The 16261-nt window shown below is 37.3% G+C and overlaps 1 protein-coding gene across 1 annotated transcript; it reads left to right on the forward strand.

Moving 5' to 3' along the window:
* Positions 1 to 2754: 2754 nt before the first annotated feature.
* LOC134752581 (chymotrypsin-like protease CTRL-1) lies at positions 2755 to 15945 on the forward strand. Its single transcript, XM_063688250.1, has 5 exons — positions 2755 to 2932; positions 4201 to 4368; positions 9310 to 9503; positions 10249 to 10584; positions 15853 to 15945. Exons 1-5 carry the CDS (start codon positions 2755 to 2757, stop codon positions 15943 to 15945), a joined length of 969 nt encoding a protein of 322 aa, XP_063544320.1.
* The last annotated feature ends 316 nt before the right edge of the window (positions 15946 to 16261 follow it).

A 16261-nucleotide genomic window follows, 5' to 3' on the forward strand; every position in this document is an offset into this window, starting at 1 on the left:
AACCAAGTCGCGAATCCATCTGCACTGTCTAGAATAGGTCTATCGGTGCCGCCCCCTCGCCGTTGCCCAGCGGCAGGGGAGGGTGGGGTGGTGGTTTCGCGGCGGCGCCGGCGTCTGTTCGCGTGCCCGGGCTCGGTGAGGCGCACGCGCTGGGCTGCAAACGCTCCCTCTGCAAGAGCTATCGCTCTGCTAAATGATATGTCTCTGCGATTACCTGACGTTGACATTTTTTATCATGCGTCTTACCCAGTTATCAAAGGCATTTATGAATTTTTGAATTTAATTTAATTAATAATTATTTATGAAATAAAACTATGAAAACGGATTATATCGCGTATATTGAATTTATAATACATCCCGACGTTTCGAACTCTTTACAGCGTTCGTGGTCAACGGGTGACTCAATTAATAATTATTAATAATTAATAATTATTTATTTACTTTACTGACATAATATTATATAATTGAATTTGTTTCTCTTTTTTTTTTGTAATTTTGACATGTACTTTTATAGTGTAAGTGTAACATACCATGTATGATATAATAACATGTAAGCGCCTTGGTTATAGACTGTAAGCTTATTTGTAAATAAATGAAATGAAATGAAAAAGGAGTTTCAGCGCACAGGGGGAGGAGCCTCATCGCCAAGCCACGCCCCGTTGTGCCACTACATTTTGGCCACACCCCCTTTTGGCCACGCCCCTTTTTGGTCACGCCCAATTTAGCTCAGGAATTGATTTTTGGACAACTTCATTATTTTTCGACTATTACAATGATGTTACAGGATTAATAATATAAAATTTTCGAATTCCTTGTTGTTTTTCTTATTTTTTCGCAGCTGTATTAAAAAACGTCGTTCGATACACGTGCGGAAATCTCATTTTTCACTCGTCCCGGTACTCGGATATCTCGGTACTCGTGAAGTAATGACATACTTTCCGCACTAGCATCAAAATGTAGCTAGCTAACACAAGAGTGATAGAGAGGCCGATAACTAAATTTATTTTCGATATTAATAGAGTAATAAGTATATACAAGCGTGTACACCTGTAAAGGTAGTGTTCAGTGAAACTATGTTGTAATATGCAATATTGTATCTGCTATTGTAACCTGAATTACCATACGCAATAAATAAATACAAATACAAATATTCGCGCTTTGTTTGAAATTTACAAACACAATTTTTATGTTATACTGTGCCTTCAAAGACATCATAACTATAAACAATAGTTATTCAGAAATAACTCAGAAGGGGTTGTCGACATAAATCAGACGACACTCGATTTAATCTGGCGAAGAGTAGAGAAAAATGGCGGACAAATGCTTCCTGTTGTGCCCATACATTACAATTGCTGGGGTTTTGAGCCATGAGTTAAGATAAGATAAGATAAGATTAGTTCTTTATTGTACAACCGTGTAACAGAGGTGTTATGTGATGTGATACAATTCGGACAATGGGACACTTAAAACTAAATTTAAAAAAAACTAAGAAACACTTAACTATTATACACGTACATAGCATAGCTATCAGTACAGGGGACACAGTATCATGAAGAATAATTCAAAGAAATCCTAATTCATTCTTAATAAGCCATTTTTTCAAACTACGCATAAATTATATGCCATCTAACATTTTCAATTACTTCGACTTCGTCTGAAATAACTTTGCACCGATTTGAATAAAAAAAAGTGAGGGAGTATCATTATAAGTTTAATTTTAAGATACGAGTATTAAGTTACTTAGTTTAGGTATTAATGTAAAATATGCTAGAACCTGTTACAATTTTTGCTTACAAACTTTTATTTATTAAATGTCTTAAAACAGTTAAGTAGGGAAAGCTGTTCCTTAAATGTAACTTTGCTCTCATTTTCCTAATCTATCTATCTCTATAGATACCAAAGTACCCCAAACGCTCCCTTTTATAGTCGTTAAGATTTATGCGTCTATGTTCGCTCTTATCGCCGATATCTACAATTTGCAACGAGGTAATAAAAGATTACTATCGGAACGAACGGAGGGAGATCTGGAAAACTTTTGTGATGTGTAGAAATGCAGTGGCTGTCGCATCTTGGGTACCTAAATCACTATAGTTATTTACGATACAAGTGCGGAAAGTAGGAAATGCGCAACGAGTGGTGATAAATCGACACGAGTTGCGAATTAACTATTCGCACGTGAATCGTTCAGCGTTTTACAGTACATATGGCCCTTTAAATTTTCGTCGTAGGCACGAAAGTGCTTATTGCGGGTGACGAATGACCTTCATTATTTACGCAAATTAATATATTTTTATAAATATATTTACTGATTATGTAACGGAGACTAATTACTTAGGGGGACTATTAAATAGGTAATAATTCTATATTAAATACAACATAAATACCCGTCATAGCGGAAGCACGTTGTGTGACTTTTTGTAAATCGATATAGTCGTATTTTAGCCGTTTTCTTCCCGCTGACAAAACTGAATAATATTAAATATAATTTTCCCTGTGGTTTTATGTTCGACTTTATCCTGTTTTGATAATATTTTATACATAAAACTTGCAGTTTTTGTAAATAAAAATACACAATGACAGAAGTTTGTTTACTTTTTACAAGAAAGGTGTCAAAGTATGGATGGTATAGATGGTATATGCCCAGGAACTCTTTCCTCTGTTTATTAATTTGTAAGTACACTGAAATTGTCAAATTATTATGTCAAAAACCACAACAAACAACCCTACGCGAAATTATTAAACCAAGAACCCACCATGAAAGAAACATGGCTAGCCATCGGCTTCGTCACAGTGTTATCCCTGTTTGCCCTCTTCTCCATCATAAAGTTCGCGACAGGAGTTGGTGATCCGGATGAGATACTTTCAACTCCGGTTGAGGCTGTTGAAGTTATTGAGCTTCCAGTCCTGAGGCTGACGGATACAGATTTTTGGAGTAATACAAACCGCTCTTCTATTGCGTCTTTACGGTGAGTTTTTGGTAAAAACGGCCTCTCTGGTGTCATAAGGTGATAGTAACGGGCGCTGGTGGCCTAGTGGTAAGAGCGTGCGATTTGCAATCCGGAGGTCGCGTGTTCAAACCCCGGCTCGTACCAATAAGTTTTTCGGAACTTATGTACGAAACTACGAAATATCATTTGATATTTACCACTCGCTTTTTGGTGAAGGAAAACATCGTGTCCCAATAAGGCCTAGTTTACCCTCTGGGTTGGAAGGTCAGATGGCAGTCGCTTTCGTACAAACCAGTGCCTACGCCAATTCTTGGGATGAGTTGCCAAGCTGACCCCAGGCTCCCATGAGCCGTGGCAAAATGCCGGGAGAACGTGAGGAAGATGATGATGAAGGTAATAGTAAAACCTATTATTAGGACGGTGGAAAATTGGTGCACAAAATAAATTACCTCATGTGGTCGTGACCCTCAGTCATATCTCTCTGTGTGTTTCCTCTCCATTGTAAAGTTCGCGACAGAAGTTGGTGACAAGGATGAGAGACCTTCAGCTCATGTTGGAAGTTGTTGAGCTTCCAGGCTAACGGATGTCAGGACTCAGGACTGTCAGGTGTTCGGAGTATGGGTACGAACCGCTCTTTTATTGCGTCTTTAATGTGTTTTTGGTAAAAACAATACAGTAGAACCTCAATTGTTCGATTCTCGATTATGCGAACAATCCTATCCCAAAAAACCCACATTTCGATGTAGATGTAGTGGCGCCAGTGGAATTCAAATTTTCTATGGGACGAAGGACGATAACCTTTCGCGCCTACATTTTTTAAATTTGCCTTTTATTTCTACTGACGGAAATGGCTTGACAGACTATAACTATTATAAATAACATTAAACATTTAAAAACAGTTCAAAATACGTAAGGTACTTGCGTAGATTTACATTTTTATAAATATTTCGTAGTCAGAAATTCTTCAATACTATAAAATGGCCGCTCAACAAGCCAAGTTTACTTTTAAAAAGTTTATGAAACTACCTAGGCTGTTATTGTACACAAAATGGCTCGTGACGTGTGTAGTTTTTCTTTTGTAGTCTTTGCTATAAGCTACGTGGCGCCGCCGCTATTTGTCCGTAGCGTGTCATAACGCTTTTGTCACCCCGTTTGGGGTAATATTTACCCAAATTCTCTCCAGCTGAATTTACCATCACACACTCTTAACTGTCCATCGGGGTCTTTTGTAATAAGGTCCATTGATGAATAGTAAAGTGTTGCTGTTTGATTAATAAAAACTCTTCCCACAGATATCCATACCTCGCCGCCATAATAGCTCAAAGCGGTACTAACGACACAGAGGGCTGGATTTTCACATGTTTCGGCAGCGTTATCACCATGAGGTGGATTGTCACTACCGCGCACTGCAAGATACCAGGTACCACACAACACGTTATGGTATAGCATACATATTTGTAGTATTTTCTATAAAAAGGGACCTTACTGTCGATAGCGCTTACGCCATTATTAACGATGCTCCGATATAAATACAATGCCGCTCGACGCTGTGCGGCGTAAGCGCCATCGACAATAAGGTCCCTTTTCATAGAAAATGCCCCATTTAACCTTTTGAACGCTTTACATCATAAACAAAAACGTCACTGACACGCCGAGGTCACGGGCGCAAGTGAGCTAGTACCTGAAACTGTAATTGTACTTTGACAGCGTCTAACACTATACTCATGGTAAAATTTAGAGGAACACCGAAAACATTTTCATGTAAAATGTTGCCAAGACGAAACCATAAGGCTCGCACTGTCAAAAAGTTATCAGATCTGTTGTAGAGCCAAGCTTCTAACTCTACAAGCCCTAACTTCACAAACTCTACACCTTAATCATAATAATTATGTGGCTTGTACACGGCGTGTACGTTTTGGTTACTACAAGAACTATTTTATAATAAAAAAATTAAAAAATAATAAATAGTGCATACATTTTTCACCTTACGCCCATGTGACGGTAGCGAAACGGCCATGCCACATATGATATGTGACATATCTTAATCAAGGTGTAGAGTTTGTGAAGTTAGGGGTTGTTGAGTTAGAAGCTTGACTCTATAGTCATACTTGTTATGGCCATTTTTTGCCCGAATGCTGCACTTCATGATAAAAGCAAGCCGCTTTGCACAGTGATAGAAGGGACCACACTGAGTGATTTGACCCGCAGCAGCGCAAGTTTCACCCCTTAGGAACAGAGATGGCGCCACTTATTAAAAAATATTTCAAAAAATTCTACAAGCTAAATCAATGAACCGATTTAAATGTTTAATATCTCAAATGAAAGCTTATTATATACGTTACATTTAAAAAAATACTCAAAAAATATATACTGCATACTTTTGTCAAAAAACGGCATCTTAAGTTTTTTTTTTACTCGATTGATAGTTTTTACTTGATTTCTTTAAAAAAATGTATGGAACATGAATAGTTTATTACATGTGCATATTACTGAATAAACAACAAGTAATATACAAAAAACTCGACACCGATACCTCTCATACTTCACGAAATATGAAGGTTTGAATGTGAGTGTAAATTTCTTTAAAATATATTTCAAAAAATTTCACAAGCTAAACTATTTGACCGATTTCAATGTTTAATATCTAAAATAAAAGCTCATTATATACATTATTTATAAAAAAATACTTAAAAAACATATACTGAATATTTTTGGCAAAAAACGGCATCTTAAGTTTTTTTTCTTACTCAATTGATAGTTTTTACTTGATTTCTTTAAAAAAAAATATGGAATATGTATAGTTTAATACATGTATATATTACTGAATAAATAACAAGTATTATAAAAAAAACCCGACACCGATACCTTTTATTCTTCACGAAATATTTAAGTTCAATTATGCACGCTCTTACAAATAAATTTATTTAAAAGAAATCTTCAACTGCAGTAAGTGCACTGATTTTAATATGAAATGTGTCATATGAAAAGAAATCACCCTATTTAGTTTAATAAATAAAAAATAAATAAATTAAAACTGAATAAAGTTTTTTCCTGGTGCTGAATTACAAAAAAAATAACAAAATAGAGTAATATTGTCTTCGGTTACCGCGATAGTTACCCATGAAATAAAACTATGAAAACGGATTATATCGCGTAGTATATAAGTTCGAAACGTCGGGATGTATTATAAATTCAATATACGCAATATAATCCGTTTTCATAGTTTTATTTCAACAAAATAGAGATTATTTTTATTTAAAGTGACTACATTTGTTAACAAAAAACTTAAATGTCCTCTTCGGTAGATGTAGAACTGAAAAAGAAAAGTCGTTTTGAAGCACTCGTACCATTTCAATACTACAAAATCACCGATCATACATGAACTGGTTGCTGTAGATTACTGTTGAATTATATTTGTGCCTAGCTGATTACCATTAAACCTATAATTTTGTGTCAGACCTATAATCAGTGGTCAGCATGCAAAATAACCCTGGATTGAGAACTACATTAACTTACTTTTGATTTGTACAGCCACCTTTGCATGATTTACACTGGGCTATACATGGTAAGCTGACGCGATGACACCCATAACGCATAGTTTCGCAGCCAGATTTACAGCCACAATGGTCCAAGAGGCTTAATTACGACCAAATCGCTGTAACTGCCGCGATTCTGGAGTCCAACTCTCTTTTTCCTTAGTCCATCCCCAAGAAGATGGACATGGTATGGAAACTTCTGATTTCAGAGCGTTTCCCCATATATGGCCCGCTTGGTAAGCTGCTCGAAGTGCATGATGTAGGTGGCAGGGTAGGCAGGTTCCAATTTCTCGGCCAAATCATCTGCTTTGAAATTGGCCGAGAGATTTGTTCCCTGAACGAAGCCCTCCATTGACTGACAACGAACGTGGACAAATTTGGTTTGCGTACTAAAAGAATTCGTTCAGATCAAGCTGCCTTTCTCTGGCCACTATAAAAAGACGGGAAAATATGAGTACGTCAACTTTTAAGTTTTTGATTTTGTCAGTTGTTAGGTGTGTACCTACATATTTTAATTTTAGTATAAAGTAACCCTAGATTTGTGTTATTGTTTTGCTATAGTTACAATTTCAAAAAACAAGCTTGTTACAAGCCTGCCACCTACATCAGCTGCTCTCTATAAACATGCACTTCGAGCAGCTTACCAAGCGGGCCATATATGGGGAAACGCTCCTCTGGAACCAGAAGTTTCCATACCATGTTGTTAAGACCTATCAAGTAGGTAACAGATAAGTAGGTATTAGCATACCTAAATACCTACTTACCTAATCTAGACAGATTAAGTCTCTCAATCGTCTGTATGTGGCACCACAGTCCTATGATATGTAAAGGTGACATCTACCGAAACTATTGTGTACTAGTATAAGTGCTCAATAAGCTGTTAGCTATGTCAATGTATGTAATAGTTCATAACCAATCCGTAGTGTCATAGTGTGGCGCTGTACTTAAGTATATAAGCTTCTACATGTATGTAGATAAACTCACAATTTTCTAACCAGCCTTCTGTAAACATTAAATTTAGATATCAGTATTCCCTGCTTTCATTTGGTCGCCATTACCTCCAACGCTGAACACATGTACATCTTCTTAGGGATGGACTAAGGAAAAAGAGAGTTGCACTGCAGAATTGTCTGCAGTTACAGTGATTTGGTCGCAATTAAGCCTCTTGGACCATTGTGGCTCCCAATCTGGCTGCGAAACTATGCGTTGTGGGTGTCGACTGTCGTCGCGTCAGCTTACCATGCACAGCCCAGTGTAAATCATGCAAAGGTGGCTGTACAAATTAAAATTAAGTTAATGTAATTTTCAATCCAGGGTTATATTTTGCATGCTGAGTTGCTGAACACTGATTATAGGTTTGGCACAAAATTATAGGTTTAATGGTAATCAGCTAGGCACAAAAATAATTCAACAGTAATCTACAGCAACCAGTTTATGTATGATCGGTGATTTTGTAGTATTGGAATGGTACGAGTCCTTCAAAACGACTTTTCTTTTTTAGTTCTACATCTACCGGTGAACCCGAAGAGGACATTTAAGTTTTTTGTTTACGAATGTAGTCACTTTAACTAAAAATATTTTTTTATTTTGTTATATTTTTTTTTGTAATTCAGCACCAGGAAAAAACTTTATTCAGGTTTTATTTATTTATTTTTTATTTATTAAACTAAATTGGGTGATTTCTTTTCATATGACACATTTCATATTAAAATCAGTGCACTTACTGCGGTTGAAGATTTCTTTTAAATAAATTTATTTGTAAGAGCGTGCATAATTGAACTTAAATATTTCGTGAAGAATAAAAGGTATCGGTGTCGGGTTTTTTTATATAATACTTGTTATTTATTCAGTAACATATACATGTATTAAACTATTCATATTCCATAAATTTTTTTTAAGAAATCAAGTAAAAACTATCAATCGAGTAAGAAAAAAAAACTTAAGATGACATGTTTTGCCAAAAGTATTCAGTATATGTTTTTCGAGTATTTTTTTATAAGTAATGTATATAATGAGCTTTTATTTTAGATATTAAACATTGACATCGGTCAAGTAGTTTATCTTGTAGAATTTTTTGAAATATATTTTGAAGAAATTTACACTCACAGTCAAACATTCATATTTCGTGAAGTATGAGAGGTATCGGTGTCGGGTTTTTTTTATAATACTTTTTATTTATTCAGTAATATATAAATGCATTAAACTATTCATGTTCCATACATTTTTTTTGAGAAATCAAGTAAAAACTATCAATCGAGAAAAAAAAAACTTAAGATGCCGTTTTTTGTCAAAAGTATTCAGTATATATTTTTTATATATTTTTTTAAATGTAATGTATATAATGAGCTTTAATTTGAGATATTAAATATTTAAATCGGTTCATAGGTTTAGTTTGTAGAATTTTTGAAATATTTTTTAAATAAGTGGCGCCATCTCTGTTCCTAAGGGGTGAAACTGCCGCTGCTGCGGGTCAAATCGCTCAGTTTGGTCCCTACTATCACTGTGCAAAGCGGCTTGCTTTTATCATGAAGTGCAGCATTTTGTTCATAACAAGTATGACTACTACAAGAATCCTGATAACTTTTTGACAGTGCGAGCCTTATGGTTTCCTCTTGGCAACCTTTTACATGAAAATGTTTTTGGTGGGATATGTATAATAAATTCCGCGGGATTTAAATTCTCAAATTTAAACACATTTTAATTCACATATTTGAGCTAAAAAAATATGCGCCTTATACTTATCACAGTCGAACTTTACGATCATTGAGATCTGTTTTGCTACGTGCAGAGCAGATTGCACATTCATTTTGATCGTTAACCACCAGATCACACCCACCGAGCGCTCCTCCACCGCGACTACATTTACAACCACACGAACACCCGCCTCATCCTGAGGTGGAAGGTGCATCCCGGCTTTATCTCCAATAGCACCGTACCATGGCACGACATAGCTCTGGTCAAGGTAGACAAGGACATGGAGACAGCTGCGCCTGTCTTCTTTACCAATGGAGTTCAGCAGGTACACCTTTAGACTCCCGCAACCGCACCAACACCCCTCCTGAGTAGAAGGTACACACCAATATACATTCGCAGCCGCATCAACACCCCATCCTGAATAGAAGGTACAGACCAATATACATTCACAGCCGCATTAACACCCCATCCTGAGTAGAAGGTACACACCAATATATACATTCACACCCACATCAACACCCCATCCTGAGTAGAAGTTACACACCAATATACATTCACAGCCACATCAACACCCCATCCTGAGTAGAATATGCACCGCTTCATCGCCAACAGCTCCGTGGTACGACATTACTCTGGCCAAGGTCGACAAGGAACTAAACTGGGAAACTACGCCTGTCTTCTTTACCATCAATAGAGTTCAACAGATAGAGTACGTCTAAGCTAGTACACACCAATACTATAATCGGTTTGAAATTAGTTTGAATGTTTGGAGGTATGTTAAAACGGAGTGAACATGAAAAAAGTGATCGCCGTTTTGAATTTACAAATTATTGATCTGATCGCGTTTAAAATTGATATCTAAATGAGGCTTGGTTAAAGTAAGAATACTTATAGAATTTTTAAATGACATAATATCCGACAGCCCCAAGGACCTCTATTCAAAGGACTGGTGGTTAGAACAAAGCGTTTCTACATATTGGGTTCTTCTACGACTTCGCGTCCGCACCCGAACCCGAATTTTGAAGTGACAGGTACACTCATACTTCCCTCACACCATTTGTTATTCATAGGTCCAAGCCAGCGTTTGGAAGACAATAATCACCATGGATCGCCGCACTTACCTCACCAACGCTATGGAGATCTACGACGTCGAACTAGTCAACCCAATTTTCTGTTACGAACGCTACGGATTCACATTAGACGACACACTCATATGCGTCAACATGACCCACGACGCTGACTGCTTCATCACTGAGTTTGGACCGATCTTTACCCCCACAGAACGTGTGCTAGGGGTGTTGAGGCTGATGCCGAATGATTGTGACAATAAATTGGCCATATTTACGAACGTGACGTCGTATTTTGAGTGGATTTCGAAGGAGACTGGTGCTGGGAAAGATAGAAAGGTATTTTAGACTGAGCATCTAAGTGTTGCTATAATTATTATTTTAGTTGTTTTGTTTATTTATTCACTGACGTTTGTACAGCAATGTCAGTAATATTATACAATTTTTTTTCAATTAGTCACTTTTTTTCAATAAGATCAAAGTACAACATAACTTACATAACATAACTTACATCAAATGTTAACTGGATGATATCATTGATATCTCTTAGGGTTTCCGCTGGCTGACGCGGGTGCACGGAGCGAGCGGGCGCACGGCACGCGGGTGCCTTGACTGCCTTGTAGGTAGAATACGTCGCACGCGTCCGCGTCCCTGTTCAGAATGTCGGGTGATTCCGAAAATGAACATCACTTTATCAAAACCATATATCTATCTTTGTTATTAGTTATTATGGTTATGCGACTGGCGGGAGCATGCACCAAGCCGTGATGAGTGGCGAAAGAAATGGAGACCTTTGCCCAACAGTGGGAAACAAGATAGGCTATTAAAAAAAAAGGTTTCTTATTATTTCCTTGCCCAAGCCCAGTAACATGCGAAAGTGCTCTCATTTACTCCGATACAAATACACTGAGCGCGTTTTAGGTATTGACAGCCCCTTAATACGAGCCTAAAACTCCAAATTGACTTTTAAGATGACCCTCAAAGTGTCTAATGACAGCCACCCCCGCCATAAAAACGCAATCGGATCTGACGGTCATTCCGGACACAATTAAATAAGATAGACGAGGGCGATGACCTATCTAATCTAAAGAATTGGTGCTGCACATAGTTGCAAATGTATCTCATATCTGTAATAGTACATTATGATACAAGTGTGCTACGTTGGTCATTACACACGAGTGCGCAATAAGAAAGCCGATGTGTGTAATGACCAATGCACACGCGTTTCATACGACGTTTTTCAACACACTTGCGAGGAAAAAGATAACTTATAAATTAGTTTTTTTTTTGTCAAAACAGTAAAAGTACAATTTTGCGTTCGTCAATGATGCGTTCTGAAATTGCATCGAATCAACTTGTGCGTTCAGAATTATATTTAACATCATTATTAAAAAACAAACGTTTCTTATGGAATTTTAAGTTTTATGACATAAAATCATTAAATAAAGCTGATAATGATAATTAATATTGAACGCACAATTATTATGAGCGTTTTACGTTTTGTTCATCTATCAAGCTACTTAAACACGCTCCATCCAAGGTCAAAATACTTTCCCCACTAGTAGATAAAATGCGTTTTTACCCGCTTGTTTTAAAGGATAAAAGACAACTTTCCGAGCTAGTAAGGGGAAAAATATTATAAATGTAAAAGGGGATTTTTAGAAAAACTTGTACCATTTATGAAATAAAACTATGAAAACGGATTATATCGCGTATATTGAATTTATAATACATCCCGACGTTTCGAACTCTTTACAGCGTTCGTGGTCAACGGGTGACTGAGGAAAAAATTACAAAATGCAAAAATACCCACATACTAAAATAATGAACAATCATAGACTACAAACTTTAAGGCTGGTTGTACATGCAAAATCGGTTCATAAGGCTAGTTATACACTATAATTATTTTTCAAGTAAAGATATATATATATATACGCGATAAAAAACTATGCCGGCTCCAACCCTACACCACGGACCCGAGAAGATTTAATTCCCTCCTAAATTGTAGGAGGGTATCCCAATATGGGACCGGCAACAAACTCGGCGGGACACATCTTTTCAAAACATCAGAATGTCCAGCATCATCCAACACTACGGTCTCACAGTCTATGTCTCGCTTGCTCCTTCATCAGGTGGACTACAGGATCCCAAGCTGGTGGTAGAGAAAAGCCATCTTCCCTATTAAAGTTTGGATATTTCTTAATCTCAATGGCCTCGCGCAGCATTCTGGGTATGTAACGCTTCTCCTTGGCAAGAACCAGAGGCTTATCAAACTTGATTGAGTGATTGGCTTTATCCATGACATGCTCACAGACAGCAGACCTAGGTCGACGGTGCTTGACATCAGCTATGTGTTCCTTCACCCGAGTGGAAATGCTCCGTTTCGTCTGCCCGACATATGATAGGCCACACTCACAGTCCAGCCTGTACACTCCTGCAGTCTGTAGAGGGGTATTGCATTTTACAGGCCTCAGGAATTGTGACATCTTCTTCATTGGCTTGAAATATGTTTTTATAGAAGCACGCTTCAAGATGTGGCTGATCCTGTCCGTGACCCCCCTGACAAAAGGCAGAATGGCAGGCCTGCGCTCGACTGTGGGGATCTTAATGTGGGACCTCTGGTTGACCCGCGGTATCCTGAGCTCGTTTGCCTGGAGCGCGCGCCTGGCATGCTGGATTATTTTAGTATGTGGGTATTTTTGCATTTTGTAATTTTTTCCTCAGTCACCCGTTGACCACGAACGCTGTAAAGAGTTCGAAACGTCGGGATGTATTATAAATTCAATATACGCGATACAATCCGTTTTCATAGTTTTATTTCATGAGTAACTATCGCGGTAACCGAAGACAATATTTTGTACCATTTACTTTTTTTCGAAAAACCCGTCAACTTTTGGGTTATTTAAACCCAGAATTACGAGTACTATTGAATGAGACAAAGAAAAAAAGTGTCCCCAGTTTTTCATACAAATTTTGGGTGTCAGTTTTGTAACGTTCCATACAAAATGTATGTGAAAATGCGTTACAAAACTGGCATTTTTTTGTTTATATATTTTATATCGATATAACTTTTTAAATCGGTAGTCCTCGGGATTCTGAGTAGAAATAACTCGTCGATGGATTTTCGAAAGAAGTAAATGCCCAAAAAAAATGCCCAAAAGTAACTCTGTCTGTCTGTTTGTTACTTGTTCACGCTTAAAAGTTTTTGTTTAAACGTTGACGATATATAAAAAATAAAATTTCTGGATAATTTTCTCTACTCTACTCAGTCAATTTTACTTAAAAGCATTCCAAGCTTGACCCTCAGTGTCTAATGTCATCGGAATTGCAGTGTCCCCATAAACTGCAATCTGATCTGATTCCAGACACAATTACACAAGATGGCCGTGGTCGATGACCTTATTATTATGCACTGCAGAGTTTAGGCTCCCTAGGTCCCTACCACAGCGGAATTATTCCTAGTTAAATAGATAGATAGCATACTGTTTACTGAACTCCCCAGTAAAGATACAACAGCTAGTTATGGCATCACGCGCGCCATGAAATTTCCTCACCCCACGACGTCAGATTGACTTCAGATTGACAGAACCTGTTCGTGTTCAGATATTTGTGATCAATTTGGCCGCTCCGATATATCTGATCCTAACGATAACAAACCGTAATTTTGGTAGTTTTTAGGGTTCCGTACCCAAAGGGTAATTAAAGCGGGACCCTATTACTAAGACTCCACTGTCTGTCCGTCACCAGGTTGTATCTCATGAACCGTGATAGCTGAAATTGTGACAGTTGAAATAACTAATATCTGTTGCCGCTATAACAATAAATACTAACTAAAATGTATGGAACCCTCGGTGGGCGAGTCCGACTCGCACTTGGACAAGTGTATGTAGGACAAGGTTGTTTTAGTATATGTATGATAATTTTCAGGGCATCTGGAGTCCGTCTAAGCTAACTATGCACCGATTTGACGTGACGAAGTGTGAAACTTGTGAGTGCCATTTTCACCTCAGCAGCTCGAACAAGCCTACTTTCTTCACTCCAGGGAGTGAAACAAAGTAGCTTTTTAATTTAGTGAACTGCCACTTCATACTTCGGGGTCTATTACAAATTCGAAGTACATTTTAACCTTTAATAAGTTCTCACTACTGAGGTGAAAAATTATATGTGTCACACGAGAGCAAAGTTATTTTATCATGTACATCATATTTTCACACTTTCACAGGTTAGCTTAGTCCTACCAAAGATAGATATAACTCCGTAATAGATGGATAAGGAAAAAACGTGCCTCGAAAATCAAGAAAATTTGATTCTCGATCAGATGGCGCCACTAGCTTTGGCCTACTGTCGTATAGATGGCGTTGACTGTTTCGTTTGTTATTTAACAATTTTAACGCATATCAGTGAAAAAACATGGGTCAAAATCATAAAAATAATTAATGCAAATAAAAAAATCATTTATCCATATTTAAAAACATTTTGTCGTATTTTTATAAATCTTCATTTTTAGTTTTAAAGTGTGTCGACAGATGGCAGTGAATTTACTGGGGTTACAAAATTTACTATGACAGTACCGCTCTAGTATAAGTTACTCTATGGTCCTACTCTACCATATACATTTAAATAGTAGAGTTAGACTAAGTCTGCAACGATTTTGATAGCATAGGTATATACGCAGTTCATATACTCATACTTCATAATTTCATAGAAGTTTGCGTGTGCTGTCAAAATCGTTGCAGACTTACCTTGGTCTAACTCTACTATAATTCAATCTTATATTTTCATATAAATATTATATTAATGGACGCAGCCAAATAAAATCAGTGTGACAAAATGTGGATGATTTTCCCAAAATTATTTCCAAAAGTATTTTCGCGAACGCAACCTAACGATCCAACCCCCAGACTATTACAAAAATAAACAACGGCTCACCAACAAATAAGTCTACTTTATTAAAAGGGTACAAGGGTGACTTTCCTTTAGCAACTATTTTGAAGACTGCAGCTGTATTTTTACCATAGCATTTTGCGTTTATTACCCAAATCGTTACACTTTAAATGAACCGCGATAGAGTTCTTTTCGTTTAAATATTTGTTGTAAGACAGCATAATGAATTGGGAATATAGTTTCGTCTCGGGCTGACTGAGCCAATGATGCAAAGATTTTTATGATCTTAGGATGAATCCGCGAATTTGACTCCTCTATTGTTACGATATTTCTTTTATTCGCGTCTATTCTTTGTGAAAATATACTCAAAATGTTTCGCACTTAAGTCCTTTTTGGTTGTATTTGTATAGGTTTGAGTTTGAGACCGACTTAAAAGCCAAGGATTTTAGGTTAGGTTTTGTATGGATAGTGTATTATTGAAGTAGCGGAAATGTTAATGTTGAGTTATTAGTCATTTCGGAGGGTGGTCAACAATTTGTATGATTAATATTTGTGGTTCCGCTAAGTAACTAGAGAAAACTGGGATGGAGAGGATTATACGACATCTGTTTGGTTGGATAAAGCAGTCTTAGAGTAGGTGACTGTAAACTAGTATTCTGTTTGTAAAATCTACATCAATATATAGTGGCAAGGAAATACATAATATATCGTTTCTTGTGGCAGGAAGTTTTACAACCACAGGAAAAGACGTGCCGCACCTCCGATCTCCGTCGGCCCACAGCCTGCATGTGGCTGCAACAATCATCAAGATGCTGATGATGATTGTTTTAGGGTCGGTTGCACCAGACTATTTGTCATCGTTAAAGAGTTCGCTAAATTTTATTCTATGGAAAGCTTCATAGTAAACCGCCGCGGCGCGCCGGGTGACGTTGATCAGTCTGTCAAGTGCGGATGGTGCAACTGGCTATCGATGGTATAGAAAGGATGCACATCTCTTTAGGCAGAATTGTTGCAAAAGTGACCGCTTTCAGCTTTAAATAATACTTCCTAATCTCTCCGGTGGCGCTTAGTTAGGCTCTGGGACATAAGCCATATAAGGCAACAAATAACCCGACCAAATTACGTAGGTTGT

The sequence above is a fragment of the Cydia strobilella genome, chromosome 25 (genome assembly GCF_947568885.1).
Source record: "Cydia strobilella chromosome 25, ilCydStro3.1, whole genome shotgun sequence".
Taxonomy (NCBI): domain Eukaryota; kingdom Metazoa; phylum Arthropoda; class Insecta; order Lepidoptera; family Tortricidae; genus Cydia; species Cydia strobilella.